We start from the raw sequence: 23,668 nt of genomic DNA, 5'->3' as shown, positions 1-23,668 counted from the left end.
CTGCTCTACCCTAATAAGTGGTAGGGTATTCAAATAGAGCACAGATGGTGCTTGACCTGCGCTTAACAGTTTATGCTGCCCGAATCCAGAATAAAATCATTATGCTATGGTTCACAGCCACACCAGCAAAGAAAACTCCATGATGTATGAAAAAGATTACACACACACATACACACACACACACAGAGAGAGAGGAGACCCATTAACCTTGAAGAGGGGGTTAATGTCTGTGTTTACCCACAATTAAACTGTTGAAACACTCGTGTCTTTCTCTATGGTGAGAACGATAGCAATCCATACGAAAGACCACAGTTTTATTGTGTATGTGAAATGACTGCAGGAGACCATTGCACAATGCAAGAACAGCTGGCCAATAATAAAAGGAACCCAGAGGAAACAGGAATGCAATTGTTTTGCTTATTACAGTGCCACTCACTGTACTAACTGGCTGTGCCGCAGACTTCGAAAGCAAGTTGCTAGAAGACAAAGCAATGAGACATTATTTCCATTTGCAGTTTGTTTAAATATTGCCAGGGAAGCAACGTGCCTGATCAGTTGCAGAAGGAAACATTCAGAATAAAAGAAAACACATGGGCTTGCATTAACCCAAGACAATTCTAGTGTGTGTGTCTGTGCGCACATGCTGTTCATCACCCTAGAAGGGGAAGCCAGGAAAACCCTGGCTGCCAGCCAACAGTTCTACAACGATCGCTTCATATGCACTTTCATGGACATTCATAAAGGCACAACCTGGAGAGTGGGCAAAGGTCCTATCGGAGGAGCAACATATTCCTCTTCTCTCAGCAACCGCAGCAGAATGTTCTTTTTATTTTGGGGCCAATTGTAGATGTGAGTGTTCTGAAGCCAGGTAGGCACATGCTCCTGTGGGGGAGGGAGGGTGGAAGGCAGGCAGCTATATTAAATACCGTTCTGTATTTCAGCTTTTCAGAAACCTGAAGGCATCACAGTCACAGGCATATACCTTCCCCTCCCTCCCTTTCTTAAGAGCCTTTGCCAAAACACAAGCAATTAGTCATGCTTTGGGTCCCCTCTCAGCTTATGGTGCAATTTGAATAATTCATTGTAGAAATCACCTGTGTGAAACATTGCTGTCAGCACATTGTGGCATTAACCATCACTTAGTTTTAATGCTCTTTAACTGACATAAAGTAGACATAGTCCCAAAATGCACTCCCCAGCCTTCAAACTGAGGGACCATGGAAATTATTTTACATCACCACATATGTCAGAACCTCCCCTCCAAGTGTCCTCACCAAGGCACCCCAAGGAGGCAAGCAAAGTTCCATGCAGAAAGAGGATCTTGTAGTAAGTGATATCTTCTCCCGTAATCACACTTGAGGAGACTGCTGACCCCCCCCCCCCGGCAGTGGATCCCCACTAATCCAAATAGTTGGAGAAAACAGCATTCCTACAGCCTGATCATCTCAGTGGGATTTGAGAAGAGAAAATTGGGAAAGAGATCATACTTGGTTGTGAGATTTCCCCGTATGGCACAAAGATTGCTCTGTTCCTTTTCTAAAGGCTGCTGTGAGATTGCTACCTATCTTTGACAGGACCAGCAGGCGGCATGAACACAACTGCATGTAAGGTCTCTCCACAGCTGCTCATCAAACAGGTGTTTGGTACTATATTGAGCAGAGGGGTTCAAAGCTACCTCATATATAAGTTCAAAGAGGGGAAATAGAAACAATGGGTATAGTCCATCAAAACAGGATAAATTGTGCCAGTCACGCTGAATAAAAAGCACACTACTGAAATCAAACTAGACCTTTATCTAAAAATGTTATGAAGCATTTGTCTAAGGTGCCACTTCAAATACTAACATGATTTTATTCAACATTCAAAAAAGGCTTTTGAAGGTTTTTGTCTCGGGTTGTAAAAAGAAATAAAAATAGCATGATTAATCAGTTTTCTTTACCTTTTTTGCATTTGGGAAAAGCACGGGAATGAATCTAAAGTTCATGCTTCCTTGCTGTATAAACTCAATTTGCATCTAAAATATGAAAAACAACATTAGCCCAAATATAATTGTAAGAATTATGCATTCTTATCCTCCAACCATTCTTTGTGCTGGAGCCCATTCTTACTCAACTTGTCTGCTGTATCACATTTCCTGAATCCAGTGGTTATGCTTCACATGTGCAAGCCTGTTTGTGTAGGCCTCTCCTTCTGCACTGAATTTCAGAAGCATCAGGGTGGTGCCAGCTGTTTCTTACACCAGGTCAGAAACTACATGCCCTGCCCTGCTCAGCATTCTCAGCTCTTGACAGTGCCAGTCACACATTTGGAGGTGGCAGAACTGTGTCTTGTTTCCCTTTCCCCCTCACCTTCACATTGTAAGTACATGTGTTGCAGTGTGCAGGCAACCCATTGATGCATTGATGACTGAAGACCCCTAACACTATGTTGAATTGTATTTTCTCTTCTGCTGTTTAGGTATACTAGAAAATGAGATCTAAATCTGTTTTATATTAAATAATATAAAAAAGAAAATTAATCAGTTCCTTACTACATAACTTGTGTTTTGTTGACAACAATACTTGAAATATTTGATTTCTGAAATAACCTGGACTTTTGACCAGCTTAGGGGTTTAATTCCCCCCTGTCCTAATTCAATTCAGATTGATTTCCGAGCCCCCTAGAGTCCATCTCTGGTCTGAAATGAATCTGGATTAGTAACAACTGATGCTCAGGACCTGCTGTGCACACACAGATGTTTCCTAGGCTTTGGTGAAACCAGGGACATTAGGCTTGTAAGTTGGTTCTCCAAGCTACTTCCCATGTTTCAAATGAGTATCATGAAGAAAAGAAAGGGGTGCTTGACTTATAGCTCAGAAATTGTATCAGGATCTGAGCTCCCCACTGTCCCTTCCTTGTGTGCTGCCAAGACATAGATATCACAAATTTTAGATATCGCAAATACCAGTTGGGTATCTGGGGAAGAGTCTGGTTAATCTTAAATCATGACTAAGTCCTACTGAAAGCAGTGGAATATGACTTAGGCTTACATAGCTTTTGCTGAACTGTGCCTTTTGATTGATCGATTGATTGATTGATTGATTGATTGATTAAATTTATATACAGCCCTTCATCAAAAATGATCCTATGTTGATGCAAAGCAATGTTGGAAGAAAGAAACTCACTAGGTTCTATCCAGCTGCATTATACAGTAGACCGAAATTAATGGACCTAAGTTAGTATTGTCCATTAATTACAGTGGTTCTAATCAAAGTGGACTCATGTTGGATAACGTCCACAAACACTATTGAAACTTCTGCCCAGCTCAGTTGGTTACAACATGGTGCTGATAATGCCAAAGTTGCAGGTTCAATCCCTATACAGGCCACATACATATTGTGGCACATACAGGCCACATACATATTCCTGCATTGCAGGGAGTTTGACTAGATGATCCGTGGGGTCCCTTCCAACTCTACAATTCTATGATTCTAAATCAGGAAGCTTTTTCTCCTGTTAGGAGTGTTCATTGTAACAATGCTTGAAGAAATTATGCCTTTCCCTAACAAGACTTGTGCTTCTTTTTCTCAGTCTGGCTCTATGTTTTTGTGTCACGTGAAGAAGTCTGATTCACTGGTGGATGTTCTTTTACTTAATACTGTACTTATCTCCCAGCTGAAAGAGGAGCCAACTTTGTTGGCAGCTTATTTGATCTGATCAGAAGAAACTCTAGAGCGACTTTGTGAGGGTGTGAGCAAGCTGAGTTTCTGTAGCAATGGGAGGGCCATAAGGGAGAGCAGATCAAATGCACGGAGACAGAGAATACACTAGCTCAGATGGGAATTTCCTTCCTTGCCTGCCCCATGCTTATTTTCATAGGTCAGGCAGTCAGATTTACTGTTGTTTGTGGATTCCCATCTCTTTCTGGAGTGAATCTGTATGAGGAAGTGCAGGCATGAGATAAGCTCATATTAAGGGACTTGGGGAAAGGGTATAAAGGGATTTAAACAGGCTGCAAAAGCCATAAAGAAAGTCAAGCAGCCAGTCATATACATTTATCTCAAACAGAACTTCTGAGCAGTCGCAAGTAGCACTGCTTCTAAAAAACACTCAGTACTAACAGGGAACACCAACAAAGCGGCACTTAACTGCAGGACTGATGAAGGACAAGACACAAAGGGCAGTTATTTGGGAGAAGGGAAGCTGCAGACCTCTTTTGAAACGGCAAGCACATGTCCTCACTTACCATCCTGTGGATATACTTAGTATGTAAGCCATGCTCATCCTTGTCCAGCTGGGATTCAGCCCCTTCAACATCCTGTTTGTATTTTGGACTGATTGCTATGATTATCATCACTGTCTTCTGTCAGGGAGAAAGACGCTTTTATGAAATTGTAAAATGCAGTGTGGTTGGGCAGAGCAGCTTGGAAACCTGCCAGTTTGTATTATACGTGATCTGATGTTCTCTGGAAGCATAAGACAATCCAGTGCATTTTGGCAATGAAGCAAAACTAATCTCTGCACACTGTATTTCCTCATACCAGATTTCCAGGCTCTCTCTCTACTAGTAAATTTTAACATACTTTAAAATGGAGAGGGGGGGGGGAAATACATTTTAGCATTGACCAGGTTATCTTCCAGAAACATAAATCTAAAAATAATGTATGCATAAACAATGCACCATTACTGTTTATTAATTGAAACTCTTTCTAGTAGAATATGTCCCCTATTTCAGGAGAATCTGAATTCTATGCTCAAATAGACCATGATTTGTGACCTGTATAAAATTGTGACCATTAATAAATATCCTTACTTTTGTTTCTGTTTTGTACCTATTCTCTTCTGGTTATGCTGCCTGCCTGTTTGTTTCCAGACCAAATATAAAGTGCTGGTTTTGTCTTTTAAAGTCCTAAACCATTTACGATGACCTAAAGGCAAGGGAACCCCCAGGAAGAAGAGGGCTCAGAGCCAGGGAATTGGTGGTGGGACAACAATATGTGGTCAGAGGAAAAAGAGGGAGGAGGAGGTGTCGGAAGCTGGAGGCAACAGGGTTTTGTGAGCAGGAAGAGGCTGTGGCAGCAGGCAGTCCAGACTCAGAGGTGGAAGCAGAGGCTGGAGAGGATGGGGACCAGGAGACAGAGATGAGGCAGGCTGCATAAGAATCCAGGAACTCTCCCCCTCCTGCTGTGACCAGCTTCCCACCTCCTGGTCTCCCAGAACACACAGAGGAATGAAGAGGGTAGAGCAATGAGAGACAAGATGAAGGAGCCTTAGGCTGCTGGGGAAGGAACCAGGGGAGGAGCCTTAGAGAGCAGAGGGAAGGCAGGGACCTTCAGTCCTCACTAATGCCCCATTGAGGCAAGACCTACTCGGAAGAGTTGCCTGGATCACTAGGACTGAGCTGTTTTATTTCTTTGAATAAAGAGTTAACTTCACTGACATCAGGGGCTTTTATTGTTTTATTGCTGACCTGCACCAGACTCCAGCTCCTGACAACGAGCCTGCCTGAGCATGAAGATCAGCCCCATAGGCCCTACTGCCTGGTCCACTAAGAAGATGAACAGCAACTAGGGACATGGCCTTTTCAGTGAGGCTCCCGTATTTACAGGATGCCCTTCTACAGGAAGTTAATATGCCCACCCTCGTCACTGGTGATTTTTAAAAAGAACCCGTAAGAGCTTTTCCAGTCTGTGCTTTAATTGCTGTGTCCAGAAGCAGTTTGCCAGGTGGGACAGAGCCACAACACCAGCTTCTTGGCAGGTGAGTCGCCATGCTGTTGTTTCTGCGACCTCCCCGTCCAGGTAAGCATTAGTGGCTCACTGCTGGGAAGCTAGCGTAGCAGCTGTGCCCCAACAGCTTCAGATTGTGTCTTGATTAAGTTTTACTTTTCATTTGAAGAGGTATAATGAGGATTTTAACTGAATTTTGTTCATACACACACACACACACACCCATGAGCAGCCAATTCACCTTGCTGAAACATTTTTGAGCCTGTTTTCATGGTTTGGGGCCCCTGGAAAGAACTTGTTTATTTTTAAATAATTAAAGTGAAGGCATGATTCAGCGTTCAGCTGTACACTTAGCACTAACACAATGTCATTGTGGAATGCACACAGCTTGTCAACAGTTATTTTAATCTTATGTAGGTCCTCCTTCCCCAAATGCTTTAGACTGCAAGCCTAAACTCCATTTTGCCAGGAGTAAGCCTCCCTCAATTCAGTAGAACTTAACCTCTGAGCAGATATGCTTAGGATTGTGCTCTTTCGTTTGTGATCCTGAAATACTTAGCGGTATCTTCTATGCAAAGCCTCTATGTCAACCAGGGTTCCAAAATGCATAGGTTTCCTATCATGAGGAAATTTGGAAATGGAAAGTGTTTACAAACTTTTTTCAGACTTCCTGAGAAGATTGGGGTGGGGTGTGCAATGGACATTGAAAGTGCACCCACAAGGATGTTGGGGCATGGCTGGCATAAATCCCCCTCCTTCCCCACGCATTTGGAATGCTTGAAAAGGCCTGATGTGTTAATTTTATTTTGTTTGCATTTATAAGCTAAAATCACAAATGTTTTTGCTTCTGCGTGCAACATATAAAAACCTAAACAAATAAATATGTGGCTAACACAGGCATTTTACAGATCTATGAAAGCCAAGTTCTCCTATCTCAGAAGGCTCACATTTTAAATTAGACAGAATGGGTGGGGAGGCAAGGGTAGGAACAACATGAATAATTAAGTCACAAGGGGGGCAGGAGATGCTTCTGTTTCAGTCCGTGGGTTCTTACCAGTATTGTCTTAAGGACTGATTCATTAAGGATTGCCGTTGAGCTTCCTATGCCCAAAACTGTCTTTGAGCTGCCTGTGGAAAATACTTGTACAAGAACCACCTTTTCCCCCTTTACTTACATCACTCAGGTAGCGTTCCATCCACTTGATAATGTCAATACCTCGAACTGTGTCCTCAAATATATCAATCTATAAGAACGGGGAAATATTAACATTTCTTCAGCTCTGTGCGCAGAGGCAAATATTTCCATCAATACAAAGAAGATTCACAAAGTATTTCCAATGCATATTGAAGGCATATGACTTCCCTCAAAAGAATCCTGGGAAGTTTAGTTTATTCTTCACAAAGCTACGATTCCCTGCAACCTTAAACTACAGTTCCCATAATGCTTTGGGGGAAGCCATGCTCTTTAAATGTTTATTGGATGTGCTTTGAAGGCATAATATGGTTCTACCCTCAATGTGTAGTTTCCCAGTTCAAAAGCTGAGGTGCAAGTGTACATAGTCTAACAAGGCTCTCTATTCACAAAGAGCCAGGGCATTTCTGCAGCTTGGTAAGTTTCTGCTAGCAATATCACAGCTGACAAGGAATCTCCAGGGACCTCAGCTAATTATTTTCCCCTTCTGTCACCTGAGGCCGACTCCAGATGGGTCTTTGACAGCAGGTGTATTCTGCAAAAACCGTACACACTTTCAGTGTATTTTAATGGTTTTGTTCTGGACCTCCTGCTTCAAAAATGTTCTTCTGTACTACTGCATTATTGACTCTGTACTGTCCTCCTTTGATTCCATCCAATGCTTTGTTTCAATTTCCATTATCTGCCTTCCCCTCCATGGTCTTTAGCAATACTGAGCCATGGCTCCATATCACCTTGCCTAGTATTCTGCAAGATTGAACCCCAGTTTGTCAAAAGTGGCAAAGAATCACTTCCCCCTCTAGAAAAAAAGAGGCATTATTCAGAGTTTGTGAGGTCATTCCATCTTGTCCCCTGTGCTGTTGTGTAGGATTCTTGTATTCCAAGACAGTTCACTGCCTGGGGTTTGGGCTGTGATGCAAAGTTTAGACCACTGTTTAACCTTGAACTCCTTCAGTGACCTTGAGGGAAAATACAACCCTATCCACACTTGCCCTGAAGCCCTATTGAACACAGTGTGACTTGCTTCCAAGCAAAACTGCATAAGCTTGTGTTGTACAGGTGATGTAGAAACAGTTTCAATGTTCCAAAGGATTGTCAGTACAACCTTACTCCACTTAGTGTATTACATAAACTTTGCATTGGAATTTCAAATACACCACTTAAGCCTCTTCCCCCCTCATTCATATATTTAGGGTTTGAGTACATGCCATTGCATACACAATTCATCAACGCAGGCAGGAACATTAAAAAGGAAGACAAAGCTTTAAAGATATAGACAACTGATTTCATACATTCTTGATTGAATTCCAGCAAAGGGAAACACCCTTCCAGAATAGAGTACTTACAGCTGTCTGAAATCCATTTACAAACAAAAAGTTCACAAATTTCATGACCTCCTCAGCTGTGTCCACAGAGTAGGTTATGAAGACTTTACCTAAGAGAGATGATCAAAGTATTGTTCAAAGTACCAGAAAAAGGCGCTTGCCTTTTCTTTGTTATACTAGCACAGAGCAGACAATAAGCTCTATCTTGTTTGATTTAGATAATAGTCATAATAATTTATTACTTATACTCCACCCATCTGACTGGGTTGATTCTTATTTGTACAATGGAGCTGAACTGGCTCAGTGTCTTGTGATCATGCTAGGCATCTCCATTAGAGACCTCTAGAATACCTTTAATTTGTCCCATGTCCCTGCTCCGAAAAGCATAAACCCTCAGAGTATATGACACTTTCAATGGAAAATGCTCCTTCTCCAACCACCTAATGATTCCCTGGACCCTAACATTAAAAAAATGAAAGTTCATAAATACGACTGTTATAAGCCATGAAAATATCACTTCCTCCTAATCCTTCTAGCTGTCTGTTCTCCAGATTAATTGCATGGTGCCTGCCTAACACTTTGAACTGCATGCTACTTTGAACCCCAAAATGTGGATGTGGTTAAATCAAGGGTATGGGGAGTAGCAAGAACCTCAGGCCTAGCAGAGCTGTATCCAGGCAGTCTCCACCGGGAATAGTTTCAGGCCCTTTAAGTATATAGCTCGGCTTCTGGTGAAAAAGATCCACTTCCAGGACAACTAGAAGAAACCAATTTTAAAAGGCCATGCCCTGGTGTTATCTGCTGTTAAGATGAGGCAGCACTAGAAGTTACTGTGATCAACAGGAGAGTGTGGTTCTATGTATGCATGATTCTGCTAGGACTGGTCCATCCACTTTCTTCACTAACCAATGCTATGGCTTTATACACAATTTTCCAAACATGGCGGTGGGGTGAGGGACTTACGCAGCTCTTCTGGCAAATTACTTGTCCTCAGTGTTCCCCTGACTGCAAAATTACTTGGAGGCCTTGGAATGGCAGCTGGGCATAGTGGGCCATTAGGCTGAGCCATGGAATCAGAAGGGCACCTATAGATGTCCTCATGAGCGCCATAAGCCTTGGATGATGCTCCACCATGCAGTAGTTGGTTCTGAAACTGGCCACTAGGAAAAACATGAAGAGTCATTATAAAAGCTGCTGATTCTAACAACACATGCGCTATTTTTAATGAGAAAATTTTCCTTTTACGAAAAAGTCACTTTAGCAATAAAAAGGTGGCTCAATGCATGACTGATCTCATGCTGTCAGCTCCTGAAGAGATCACAAATAGCCTAAGAGAGTCTCTCTAGGAGGCCCTCCAGCATCTTTCCAGAGGCTGCTTAAAGATCCAATAGCCCCCCAATAAGCCCAGGGCAGGGAGCATGTGCCACTAGCCCCTGAAGAGACCACCAGAGGTCTAAAAGAATTCTGTGGCCAGTGCTTTATTATTTTAGCTTTTAACTTTGCTTGTTCTAATATCTTAAATTGCAAAGTTCCTGCAGTGCATTGGCCAAAAACTGGGTTATAAATGTAGCAAAAAAGAGATAAACGTACTCGGCATTCTGAAAAACCCTCTCTGTGTGATATAAAAGCAGTCTGGTACTGTGAATCACCCAGGCCTTTATACCAGCTCCAGCTAGCACAGTCAGTGATCAGGGATTATGGGAGCTGTAGTCCAAAATGTTGGAAAGGCACCTGATTGGGGAAGGCTGTTTAGACCTACTTTAGCTGCCACAGTTAAAACAACACCTTATGCATACCAATAGCACCACTGCTACAGTCAAGACAGCCTCTGAAAAGCTTGCGTTAGCTTCCGCCAGTTTCTTGCAGCTGAAATTTTCCAGTGAATCTCAGGACAAACTTACTACAATCTTTGAAATTCTCCAGAAGAGCTCTCTCTCTCAGGGAGCCTTTCTTCATTGCATTTAGGAGAAGGAGGACTGGAATAATTTGGGATTATTTGCCGGCCAGGATGGATGGCTCTTACACAAGGGCCAGGAACAGGAAGCCGTGGTTGAGGTGGCTGTGCAAAGTGTTGGTAGCGTCTTTGCCCATCTAAGAGTAGAAAAGGAAAACTTGAGCCACTGCATAGTTAAGTCACCTTTGAACAACAGAATTTAAGAAAACAGCTAATGAATATGATCAAACTACGAATTTAACACATTGCACCAATTAGAATCGATAGGCTTAAGAATGAAATTGTGTACTAAAAAATGGTCTCTGTCACTTTAAGCAGAACTTCCAATTTGCTGAAGGTGATGCCCGCGATGTAGTGGCAGGCTGTAAAGTTCGCTTCACTAGTTGAGTGATGGAAATAGGTTCACAGTATACCTAATGGGAATGATCCACTTTTTTACTTCCAGAAAAGGTTAGCAGTATGTTACCTCACGCTGGAAGATATGGCAGATTTGGAATCGAGAATCTTGACAATTAAGAAAATTGCCAGTGTTGTGAACAGACTAAAATGGTGTGAAATAAAATTATGAGCATCAATACTGGAGGGTTGTTTTTGTTTAAGTTCACAGTGCAATCAGGTTTCTCTCCTTGAAAACCTTGGGCACAATTCAGCCAAAGTCAAGCATTTCTACTAGGGATTTAAGCATGTGCTTCACTGTCCCACTGAAATCAATAGTCTTAAAATTGGTTAGTTGTAGATAGATTGTGTTTTGTATTTTTCATGGTTTTCTTATGGTTTTAGATTTTAAGAAAACACCTGGCCAAATTAAGCACTCTTTCAGCAAACTAATGAATAGGATAGAGGAACAGGGCAACCCTTTGCATATTGACATCAAAGGAAGCATTTGATTTTTTGATTGATTACTATAATCCAGTTTGATTATGAGTTATAGAAAAGTGGGAAACAAATGTTGGAAATAAACAAATAAATAAATGAGGCTTACTTCTAGATCAGTGTGGGGAGGATTGTGGCCTTAGACACCATGTTAACTCATTGAAATGAACAAAGTCTCAAAGTGCTTCACTTTGGTGTGATCATAAACTCAAAAAGCTACAAAACTTGTGACGGAAATGCAAGAACTAGGAATGCTCCAGCTCCAGCAATTTATCTTGCCCTTCCTTCCATGGGAATATGAGCTGGTTTCACCTCCAGCAATCACATACCTGTGATTTGAATACTAGGAACTCCCTTGCAAAAGTAACATTCATTTCAGAAGGCATTATCATTGAGAGAATGCAGCTGAAATGCAGTGCTGAGTCTATTATGAATATGAGAGAGCAGATGCCCTGGCTAGATGGCTGCCTGGGAGCACAGCACACTAGATTGTTTCTGCCTAGAAGGTGCACATTAGAACACATTAAGTACAAAACCCTATTGTGAGCGATGATTGCCCAGTAATCATTGGAAATGTGAAAAGCTGTCAGGAAGCCATTTTATGCCTCGTAGAAGATAGGAAGTTAGTAAGCAAAATACTGCCTCCAGCTCTGAACAAGTATGTTGTTTGGGGTTTTTGTGGGGTGGGGGGAGGCTCTTGAAATATGGCTCAAATTACATAATGGCTCATGTTTTAAAGAAAGTGTTGTTCAAGTAGCACTGTTAAACTAGTATATATTTAACAGGGCGAGAAATGAGGGGGCGGTGTAGTCTGGGTCCATTTAGCAGGTAATTTTTGTCTTTATGTTCTAGGTTTCCCTAGTGGGGTGAATAAATCTGATGTGATAGTGGCTCAAACTTTGAACACTTCCATGGAAAGGCATGATGAACCAGACTGTCCCAGGCCTGGGGATTCCTGAGCATTTTCAGCTATCCTCCTAATTATCACTTATACCTTTTCAAATACAGTGGTACCTCGGGTTAAGAACTTAATTCGTTCTGGAGGTCCGTTCTTAACCTGAAACTGTTCTTAACCTGAAGTACCACTTTAGCTAATGGGGCCTCCCGCTGCTGTTGTGCCGCCGCCGCACAATTTCTGTTCTCATCCTGAAGTAACCCAAGGTACTATTTCTGGGTTAGCGGAGTCTGTAACCTGAAGCGTCTGTAACCCGAGGTACCACTGTATCATCATTTCTCATCATGGAAATTATAAATCTTCATCTAGTGCAGCTTTGTGCAAGAACGTGGCACATTATGGGCACGTGGTGGGATTGCTTCTAGTTGGAAGCATCAGGGTGCCAAAATGCAGGGATGACACGAAAGAGGACATGGCATCCAACTATCTGTCAGGTAACAACACTAGCAGATGGCTATGAAAGCCATAAGCCACCCAGGGAAGATGAGGCACATTGATGTGGGTAAATACACTATAACAGGGAATCTAAAAACAGCTATAACTTTTCACAGAAGTGAATGAAACTTGCAGCCCCTCCAGAGTATGGCGCCTGATAAACTGTAGGCAGATACCCATAGGGGTTTTAATGCAGGAACAGGGCACCTTTCACATTTCCCCCCCTGAACACAGACATTACAATTTCTGCAGTACAGCATGAACCTGGGAACTGAGGGGAGGCAGGGGTGTTGAGGGAAAGAAATTTCTACATTGATTTGCTCAGGGGAAGGAGGGGTGGAAAGTTAGCATTAATTGCCAGGAAGGACTGGGTTGGTGAAGAAGAAGAAGAAGAAGAAGAAGAAGAAGAAGAAGAAGAAGAAGAAGAAGAGTTTGGATTTGATATCCCGCCTTTCACTCCCCTTCAGGAGTCTCAAAGCGGCTAACAATCTCCTTTCCCTTCCTCCCCCACAACAAACACTCTGTGAGGTGAGTGGGGCTGAGAGACTTCAAAGAAGTGTGACTGGCCCAAGGTCACCCAGCAGCTGCATGTGGAGGAGTGGAGACGCGAACCCGGTTACCCAGATTACGAGACTACCGCTCTTAACCACTACACCACACTGGCACACTGGTGGAGGAAATGTCACCCCTAGTAAGGCCCTTGTTACTCCAAGGGTCCGTGGTGGTGGTCGGGGTAGACATTTCCCACCACAGAGTTTTGGGGATATGTTAGAGATCTCTCCAGAGGAGAAGGCATTTAATGGTGCAATCAGAAATGTGAGAACCTTCCCCAGATCACCCTGATTTGCCTTGTAATTTTGGGTACATACAGAGTTGATGCATACCCTTAGTCTAGTTTTAGCAAGTTGATAATAGGAGAGAAAACTATTGAATCTTCAGATTCTGACAGAAAGGAAGGAGAAAAATGATGGAAGTGATTAAAGAATGAAAAAGGGAAATATTATCAGGACAGGAAGTTATAGTAGAGAAAGGCAAGTGTCAGATCACAAAATGTGAGGATTAGATTTGCAGAGATTTCTCGTTCAGAAGTGTAAACATCTGAACTGCGCAGCTGATTTGTTGAATGGAATCCCCAGCCTTTATGAGGTCACTGGTATAGCTAAGAACTGCAAACATAAAAGTGGATGGCAAGAAATGCTAGAAGCCAGAAGCACACGTTTCTTATGATTAAATATAGTTGGAAAAACATTGTGCAAAATTCTCTAAGCTACTTAGGAAAAAAAGTATTCTGAATACCTGACCAGTTAACTTACATGGATTCTGGCAATGTAAATCCCCAGGAATGTAGTATCTAGGATGCCACTGAGATTGTGGGGAAGGATGGGCTAGTTGTGGGAACACAGGATATGGCTGAGGGTCCATCTGCGGGAACTCTCTGGACATCAGAGGCCTTGGAAGGTCTTGGAGGTTAAACACGGAAGTAAGTGGCAATGGAGGTTCTAGCTGCCTGATGCCCATAAGATCCAGAGGCTGAGAATCATATCCTGCATCTTCTGTTCGTAGGTCTACTGGTGGTCTATTACATTGAGTTTGGTTTAGATTTGCATTCTCCTGACTTTCACCAGATGAATTTTGGTAAATGTCAGATGAGCTTTGTTGCAGACCACTAGAATTGTGTCCAGTGTCAGGAGAATCAGCTGAAGGCCTAGACCTCAGCAGCTGGTTCCTTTTGTCTATAGATAAAATATGAAGTTCTGATGAAGCTGTTGATTCAGTGAATGGACCAGGAGGTATATCCCTTCTAGAATCCTGGCATCGTTGCAGGTGATTGTGGTTAGACGCTTCCAGATCAGCATTATTATAATCCACACGATTAAGGTGCTTACAGAAACATGATTGCCTAGTCAATGAATGAGAAGCCATTTGAGAGGGATAAGATCCTATGGGCACCAAATTCTCTATATTTTCACCAGAGGGGTCCAAAGCCTCTTCCAGTGAATGCTCTGGAAATGGCGACCAATCTCCAGTTTCATCATGTTCAACTGGTATACTTCGACCCATCGCAGCACCTAAAAATAGAAAAGAAATACAGTATAAGGTGTCTATTGATTTGTTATATATAAAATACAAGCAAAGATGTTTGATCTTGTAAACAACTTGGATAGCTCAGTTGGTTAGAACATGGTGCTGATAATGCCAAGGTTGCAAGTTCAATCCCCATACTACTACTACTACTACTACTACTACTACTACTAAATTTAATTATACCCCGCCCTCCCCAGCCAAAACTGGGCTCAGAGCAGCTAACATATATAACATATTACCATAAAAGCAATCAATTAATTAAAATGCACCCTAAAATCAAATCAGAATCAAAGTGAAATCCAATCAGATGGCAACCTGCAAATTAGGGATGGGGACCTTATATGCTCACCAGGCCTAACTGTTTATACTGATCTTGTATGAGCCTGTGAGAAAAGTTGGGGGGCCACTTTCATGCAAGTTCTTATAAGGAGAAAGGGGAAGTCAGATGGGACCCCAGCCAAAGGCCTGGAGGAACAGCTCCGTCTTGCAGGCCCTGTGGAAAGATGCTAGATCCTGCAGGGCCATGGTCTCTTGTGACAGAGCATTCCACCAGGCCGGGGCCACAGCTGAAAAGGCCTTGGCCCTGGTTGAGGCCAGACTAATCTCCTTGAGGCCCGGGACCTCCAAGATGTTATTATTTACGGACCGTAAGGTCCTCTGTGGGGCATACCAGGAGACCATATGGGACAGCTGGATATTCCTGCATTGCAGGGAGTTGAACTAGATCAGGGGTTGGCAAACTAAGGCATGGTGGCTGGGTGTGGCCCACCGGGCCCATTAATCTGGCCTGCGAAACTTGCCACCCGCTCAGTCAGTCCTTGTGCTAAACTGGCCCGGTGCGGAAGCCTCGCCGCGCAGGAACTGACTTCTGTGATGCTGGCGCGGCTTCTGCAGCCAATCTGAAGCTGCAGATGCCTCTGGGTGACGCCCCTTTCTTCTCACTGAGGTGGCCATGTATGGCCAAGAGCCAAGTGGGAGGAAGCAGCAGCGGCAGGGAGGCTGCCTCCACCACCCAGGCCAGCGGCTTGGGCTCTGCGCCCTGCGGACCCCTGGCCGAGGCCGACGACGCTGCCGAATATGAGGTGGCGGCGCCGCCTTTTCTGGAGAGGGGGGCCTTTCCGGGGGGGTGTGCTTTTGGGAGAGGGTGGGTCCGGCCTCCCAAAAGGTCTGAGGGACAGTGGACCAGCCAGCCCCCTCCTGAAAAAGTAAACTAACCCCTGGACTAGATGATCCCTTCCAGCTACAATTCTATGATTCTATGCTCAGATACCTGCAAGCAGAATTAAGTTGGGCACAAGTCACCTTGAGTGGCCCCTAACCCCCAATATTTTCGTTTCATAGCCAACCCTTTCTTTTCATAGCCAACCCTTTTCTCCAGGTGAGATGTGTGTTTTTATGCCAGTGTTGGAAGGCATTTGGCATTCTTTCAAGGATAATTTTTCACAGCAAGCAGCACACTGTTTACCCATCTCTGATGTGATTCGTGATTAGACAGCCAAGAGATTACGATGCATTTTATCGTCACTGGTTGAATGGCTTTTGAAGAATTAAATTAACTCTGCATAGTTGTGGAGCAAAAATACTAACCTGTTAGGGACGCCATTTCGATATTTTTTAAGAAATCCGTCGATAGATGTACCAACTGCAGATGCAACTGCGCAGGGGAAGACAAACATATCATAGCTGAGGATCAGAGCAAAACTTTTGATCACATTGATCTCTCAATATGGATTCTTAAATCTAGTGGCAGCATTCCTATCTAGTCTTCTGTACCACAGATGCTGTGTTGGTTTGGATCCTTAGAACCTGGTGTTCTGGTCTATTTTTTTCTATTTTATTATTAAAAGTGGGCTCTGGCTAAAAATAGGTTAATAAAAGGTTCATTTATGCAATATATTGTTAGTGACGGTCTCCAACACACCACACATCTTTTTTCACTATGATTTTATTTATAAAATAGTTCCATTCTAGCTATTACACCTTCCCAAAGGACCTTTCATACTTTTTAGGGTCTCTGATACACAAATAATAATAAATCCCCCTGCTACTAAAAATGTTTTTAGTTTGACACTGTCCTCCATGGTGTAACACTTCAGAACCAAGAGTTAATACTTGTTAAGGACATCCTACTTTAGCTCTCCTGCGTTTTCATTTTAAAGCATCCATTTGGGCTCTGGGTGTACGGGTAAAATACCCTGAATTTCATAGTTGGTGACTTATCTAAATTAGCAATTTCCAATTCCATATTGCATCTCTTTTATGGAGGCAATAAACACATAAAACTAGGTAGAGGTGAGAATATTCTTTGTTAAACCCCTTAGAAGTTTTAGTTACACTTAAGAAATATGCATTTTGTTACATAAATTTGCCACAGAATGTCCAAGTATGGAGTTGGCGGCAGATCTAGATTGGAAGGTGATGCAGGAGAGGGAGGGTGCAAGCCTTTGCCTTTGCACTATAGCCCCAAATCAAGCCAGCGCCCTCCCAAAGCTGCTATTACCCACAGAGGGAAAACCTAAAGGACTTAGGATCCTAACAAGTGAGTATTTGTTTCTCCATTCTGACCTGTGCAGCTCTCTGGTCCAAAAATCCGTGTGTTTAATTTGAGGAAGCACATGTTATTCATGGTTAATTTTTCTTGCCAAGTTTGGAAGAATAATAATGTGTTCCAGTAGAGCTGATTTGATGCATTCCTTCAAGCCTCACTCATTTTGCAGTTGCATAAAGGGAAAAGTTCAATATTAAAACTGAAACAAATCCAATTTAACTTCTTCAGTTTCTGCTGGAGAAACCACTGAAAACTGCCTGCACATACCTAGAGTCCTGTAGACTTAAACTGTAGTAACCTCCACACCATCAGAAATAATCACTTAAAAATGTTTTTCTCTCTGGAGGAACATAAACAGGCATGATGAAAATCTACTCCTAAATGAAATATAATAGGAGATCTGCTGACTGGGTCAGAGAACAATCCTGTCCCCCTTCTTTAACCTCTAAAATAACAGACTGAATCTCATCCTTTCCCAAAGGACTGCAGAACCAAAAAATACATGGAAAGAAAAAGGCACCCATTAGTAGCAGAAAGTGAGATCAAATGGACACTGCAACTAGACAATCACTCTACAATTTATTTTTAAAATGAATGTTTTTTGTTTCCTTTATTGCTTCATGGTCACAATGATGTTTTATTGTAACTGCAGAGATGTTGGAAGAGAATATAAAAGACCCAGGAGAACATTTTCATACTGTATCCTCAGCTTGAGAAAAGTTCATTCTGACTTTTGTTTCCAAAGGATTGGGGCAAAAGTAATTCAATCCTGGTTTAAACAGCTCTGAGCTCTGTCTATAATACGGTCTTCAACCCTCCACTTCCCAACTCATCTGAATATACAATGAATATATCAGTGTGGCAGGGAAGTAACAATAGTGCTGCAGTGCCAATGTTAAAAAAAAAATAGAGCAGGAGACTCTTAACCTCAGGGTCGTGGGTTTGAGGCCCACTTTAGGCAAAGGTTTCCTGCACTGCAAGGGGTTGGGCTACATGACCCTTGTGGTCCCTTCTAACTCTGCAATTCTATGGTTCTATGGTTTATTTAATTTATTATTACATTTCTACCTCACCTTTCCTTCAAGGAGCTCAAGGTGACATACAGAGTTCTTTCCCTTCCCTGTTTTATCCTCACAACAACCCTGTGAGGTAGACTAAGTTGAGAGAACATGACTGGCCCAAAGTTCTCCGGTGAGCTTTCCATGGCTGAGTGGGGATTTGACTCAGGGTCTCCCCGGTCTTAATCACACACTCTAACCACTGCACACTGCTATGAAAACTTATAGCACTGATCATCTGTTCAAGGCGAGCATATGCACAGATACTTGAAAGCATGGGAACATACCGTAGGTTTTTGCATTATACTGACTTACACTCTTGAACAGTCTAGCTCAAAATTGGCTGCATTAACAAAATTTAGGATCTATTAACTCCTATGTTTTCTCTCCCTTCCTTGTCAAAACTACCGTATTTTTCGCTCTATAAGACGCATGAGACCACAAGACGCACCTAGTTTTTGGAGGAGGAAAACAGCAAAAAAAATATTCTGAATCTCAGAAGCCAGAACAGCAAGAGGGATCGCTGTGCAGTGAAAGCAGCAATCCCTCTTGCTGTTCTGGCTTCTGGGATAGCTGCGCAGCCTGCATTCGCTCCATAAGACGCACACACATTTCCCCTTACTTTTTAGGAGGGAAAAAGTGAGTCTTATAGAGCAAAAAATACTGTACATTATGCAACACAAATTCCTTCTGCAAATTGCTCTGGAGGTCTTCAGTGAGAGATTTGGCAGAAAACTCAAGCTCTTGTGAGTAGGCTGTTCCAAATCTGAGTTGCAAAAGGCCCAGACAGAGAGGCGATCTTCCATTTGGCCTGTCAGCGTGGTTGAAGGACTAGGAAACACCAGAAGCACGGGAGCAGTTTCCCCTTAGCTAAAAGAAAGAGACACAGCAATGTTGATAACTAAATGACTGTGCCAATGGATAACAGTCATTCAGGCTTCCAAGATGTGGTAGATGAGTAGGAAGAGAAGCAGATGCTAATAACTAGCTAATAATTTATCATGGATGAGTTCATATTGATGGTTGAAATGCACAACATAATAAGATTCAGCATTTAAGAAAGATCACATCTTACTCTCATGCTCAGTTCCAAATTCACACTGCTTAGTACAATTCTTCACATAGATTGTTTGAAATCTGTGTAGTTTCCTGCTTAAAGGCTTGTGTCGGCCTACAGATTTCCAAAGAACAGGCCTCGCTAAACCAGCCTGCTTTTGATTAAACCTTTTCTGACAGGAAGAGAAAGAATGCACAGTGAAGAATGGCGTACTAGGTAAATTCCTCCCACTTCAAAGGCCTTCAGTTTCATGCTGTTTAAGACAGGCCCATAGCTAGGATTCAGGCATGTGAAGAAAAGAGAGGAAGCAGACTACTGAGTAGAGAGGGGGGCAGGCAGGCAGGCAGGCAGAGGGAATAAGAGAATTACACTTGCCTTCATATGCTTTTGTCACAGCATTTTTCTTAAATTAAAAAGTGTACAGGACAAAAGACGCATGTTCAAAATAACTATTCATCAATCTCACTATTCTGCTTTCAACAGCACTCAGTTCTGCATATTTCATAGAAACATTTAGCAGTCTAAGGCATGGAACCCTAGCAACAACCTTCTTCAGCTATAGGTCTGTGACAATTACCTCTCCCATAAAAAGTGTGTGTTGTTTATTAATGTATTTCTATTTGTTATCTTGTATTTCTATCTATTATCTATTATTTATTAATCTCTGACAACTAAATCCACTAACATTACTAACTGCTTAACCATTTAACTAGTAGCAATAACTTGTGAGCCCCGTAAAAACACACCTTTTGAAAATACCAAATCCATTACAAATTGGAAGCCATACAGAGGTCGACACTTCTCACACCCATATGTTTAAGTAAGCTCATTTTGCATTGCATATAGGAGGAGCAGAAGAATTGCAGCCAAGGTCTCTCAGCCTGTGAGGATCTGCTGTAGCAAGGCTTGACATTTCCCCACGACAGTACTGCAAATGTACAGGGCAACAGAAGCAAACTTCCCGTGGTTTCAAAATATCTGTCTTCCCCACTGATAATCGGATATAACTACCTGCAAAGTGGTCACCAAAGCTCTTAAGCGCAACCCTTTTGCTACTGGAGATAATTGGCAACCAAGAAGAGCACACCCAGACAGAGAAGAACAAACCACATGAGAGAAAGTGGGTCAGCAGCGCTAGTGAGAAATACATAAGGAAGTGGGGTGGAAGGACCTTTGAGAACTTACCTTAGACCCCAGAAGATGACTAGGGAGGCAGAGAGGACCACCCTAGCCTTGCTAGGGTCCTTCTTCTCTTAGGAATTCTTCTCTTCCCCTCCCTTTTCTCTCTCTCGCTCTCTTTTCCCCTGCCTTCCTCTGCCAGGTAAGTTGCTGAACAGGCTTCGTCTGTACCAGGAAGTAAAACAGTCTATGCAAATCACACAGAAACAGAGTGGGACGCCTCTTTCTGAAAAGCCCAGAGGGCAGACAAGGGGGGAAATGCAATCGATAAGAGAGCAGAACGACGTTAAAAATTGACTAGAGATTGTCTAAGGAGGCGAAGCTCTTTTTCTTTCAGCTGTTCGGGGAAGTGGGAGAAGAGGGCATTCTACTTTAATTTCTGACAGAGAAAAAGTATGAAGATCTTCACTTTGTGTTACAGAGTGGGAGAAGGTAGAACAGCTGAATCAAATATTAGTACATTAGCTACAAATACGCCACTACATTGTACAATTCTAAATGCTAACATGAGAGTTTTCAGGTTAGGATATGATGGGTGTTAATTTTATTGTTGAAAAGTGGGGTGTACATCAGTGGGCTTGGTTTTAGGTGCTGTTTGTGAAAATATGTGATTAAAAAAAAATCCCCCAACCAATGAGACTTAAACATCTCTCAATATAAAGTATATAATTTAAAGTGGAACATAGCACAATAGCTTGGTTTTAATGTGGCCAATCCTGGGAAACCTAGAAAACCTTTAAAAGCTGTGTGCTGGCAGAAGCTTGTGGGGTGTTTTCCCTGACCCCCATCTCTGCAGCAGAGCTACAGAAGAAGCTGCACCTATTCAATCAGATCAGATGTAGTCAACATGGTTCCTCTCAGCCACTGCTGGACTCCCAACTCCCATCAGCCCAGGTGAACAAGTGAATGGCCAAGAATGATGGGAGTTGCAGTCCAACCACATCTGACGGACACCACTTTGGCTTCCCCCACATCAGATAGTATCCACGTCTTCCTGAAGGTGCACAGTGATGGCAGGAGTGTGCACTGTTGAGTGTTGCTGCACAAAGATGCATAGAGAGCCTTGAGACAGCCGTGTCCACTCTTCCCCTCTTGCTTTTTTCCATTTGGAAGCTAGACAGGTGGGTGAGGGTTGTATGGAATTGCTGATTTGTGTGGCTGAGGCATTTCAGAACCCTTCACCACCCAGCTGCCAAGCGGTCCTCTCCTTCCTAGCAACTTCTTGGATGATCCCACCCACCTCTACTGCTTCAATGTTGGAAGGAAGACTGGCTGCTTGTCACGCTTATCAGACGACAGGGCCTGCTCTTGTCAGCTTCGGCCCTGAGACGGAAGAGCATTTTTGTTTTATTATTTGAAGCATTTTGAACATCTCTTTACATGTACTTATTCTTTGATTAAATCAGTTAAAAGGAATATGATTAACGAACTAAACATCTTTAATCAGTGGAAGGGCCTCAGCAAAGAGCAATGGTGATTAGAAATGCCAGGAGAGTCTTCATTCTCCATTTTGAAGAGTACTTACCTTGTTCCTGTTTGCTGGTGGAGTGGGGAAGCTGAAATGAAAAGCATCACAATTTTCAGCCTAATTTTTGCTAGTAAGAATATTTTGCTATTTATTATTTAAATAAAAAGAAAATGGTTATAGTTGTGTGTGCAGGACTGGCCCAAGATATTTTACTGCCTGAGGCAAAAAACAAGCCCCACACCTCAATTTCATATACAGAAGCTGACCAGCCTGGCAACTTTATTATTACTTGACATCTTTCCGCAGGGCCTGCAAGACGGAGTTGTTCCGCCTGGCCTTCGGTCCAGGCCCGGTTTGACCTCCCTCTATCGGACTCTGTAAATTACCTCTTTGGCCCTTTTATCGGCTCATGTGAGACCAACATGGATAGCTGGCCCTGATGAGAACTTGAGGTTCCCAACCCTTATGGTTGTAATTCGTGGGCAATCATTTAATTTTATCCTGATTCTAATTTTTAAGCTGTATTTTAATCAATTGTTCAATTGTGTTTTAATGTATTTTATATTTGATGTTAGCTGCCCTGAGCCCATCTTGGCTGGAGAAGGTGGGGTATAAATAAAAAATTTACTTACTTACTTACTTACTTACTTACTAGAGGCCAGTGTCCTCCCTTGTGTTGGTGAGCAGCAGGCAAGCTTTGGGCAAGGCAAACCACCCCATAGCACATTCCTCTCTGTCCTCTCACACCCTACCATTGTTTCCTTTCCCTCAGCCTCTGCTGCCTGAGGCAGCCATAACAAATGGTAGGGATGGTCCTCTGTGTATGTATTACGTCACATAATTTTTTAAAAACACATTTCATTTTGATAAGCCCAGTGCAGGCATTCTTCTTGAAATTAAATTTCTTGTTCTCAGGAGCTGTATCTTTTAATACTGTACCACCATTGTTGGAAATGTTGGATACCTAGCAGTGAGTCATTTAGAGATTATTGGACAGGTAAGATACATGCACAGGTGGAAGGCTGAAAATTAAAGGTGCTTTGCAAATCATAAATAATTCAGTGACCCTCTTCCATGAAGCATGAGATCAGGAGGAGGCCCTTCATAGCTAACTTTGTGGCTTGTTTCCTGGCTTCTCCTATAATTATATTGCCATAGGCAATAAAACAAAGGCATTGTGCAGTAGGTTGAGGGAAGAACTTAGCTTTGGCCTTTGCATTAAAATAAACCTTTGTGTAGCTCATTATGTGACTATTGACGTTACTGCATATCAATCTCAGTACTCAGAATTATACAACACAATCCTATACATGTCTGTTCAACAGTAAATTCCATTATTATTATTATTATTAAATTTGTATACTGCTCTTCATCTGAAGATCACAGGGTAGTTCACAACATAAAAACACAAAATGATAACATAAAATACATTTAGATCAATGGGGCGCATCCCCAGATAAATATGTACAGGGATTGCAGCCATTGTGACCTGCCTAGCTGCTGCTGCTGCTGCTGCTGCTTCTTCTTCTTCTTCTTCTTCTTCTTCTTCTTCTTCTTCTTCTTCTTCTTCTTCTTCAATCACTCGTAGCCGAGTAAGATTGTCTTCCATAAAGATGGTTTTAACAGTGAGTCCATAAGTGACTTTGGAGGCCAATTCTGGATCCACACGTCCTTCCACAGTGGGGACATTGGTTTCTGGGCGGGAGTCGATCATGGTGTGGATTTGCCAAGCATGCCTTCCTCTTAGCACGTTTCTCCCTTGCGTCCTGAGTTTGAGTGTCTTCAAAGCCCATGACACCTTTGGTAAAGGCTGTTCTCCAACTGGAGCGCT

The 23,668-nt window shown here is 42.6% G+C and overlaps 1 protein-coding gene across 3 annotated transcripts; it reads right to left on the bottom strand.

Annotated features, from left to right (window-relative positions):
* Window positions 1-293: 293 nt before the first annotated feature.
* Window positions 294-20,556, bottom strand: TRAF3IP2 (TRAF3 interacting protein 2). Of its 3 annotated transcripts, XM_028723192.2 has the most exons (11): window positions 20,376-20,556; window positions 17,343-17,415; window positions 16,115-16,181; window positions 13,756-14,511; window positions 10,127-10,316; window positions 9,189-9,385; window positions 8,247-8,335; window positions 6,884-6,952; window positions 4,226-4,342; window positions 1,940-2,014; window positions 294-882 (listed from the first exon to the last, which is right to left on the bottom strand). In XM_028723192.2, exons 3-11 carry the CDS (start codon window positions 16,128-16,130, stop codon window positions 736-738), a joined length of 1,656 nt encoding a protein of 551 aa, XP_028579025.2. In that variant the 5' UTR covers window positions 16,131-16,181; window positions 17,343-17,415; window positions 20,376-20,556; the 3' UTR covers window positions 294-735. The 3 variants fall into 3 exon arrangements, with proteins under 3 accessions (XP_028579025.2, XP_028579024.2, XP_077782203.1); XM_028723191.2 differs by lacking the exon at window positions 17,343-17,415; XM_077926077.1 differs by lacking the exons at window positions 17,343-17,415; window positions 20,376-20,556 and adding an exon at window positions 17,093-17,290.
* Between the last annotated feature and the right edge of the window lie 3,112 nt (window positions 20,557-23,668).

Source organism: Podarcis muralis, chromosome 3 (assembly GCF_964188315.1).
Source record: "Podarcis muralis chromosome 3, rPodMur119.hap1.1, whole genome shotgun sequence".
NCBI classification, from domain to species: Eukaryota; Metazoa; Chordata; class Lepidosauria; order Squamata; family Lacertidae; genus Podarcis; species Podarcis muralis.
The sequence above is the reverse complement of the archived record's forward strand: the minus strand, read 5'-3'. Positions and strand labels throughout refer to the sequence as shown.

Coding starts and splice junctions, on each gene's coding strand:
- TRAF3IP2 (XM_028723192.2), bottom strand. Junction 9,386..10,126: donor GGAGAATTTCAAAGATTGTA/GTAAGTTTGTCC, acceptor TGTTTTTCCTAG/TGGCCAGTTTCAGAACCAAC. Junction 2,015..4,225: donor CTAAGTATATCCACAGGATG/GTAAGTGAGGAC, acceptor TTCATATTTTAG/ATGCAAATTGAGTTTATACA.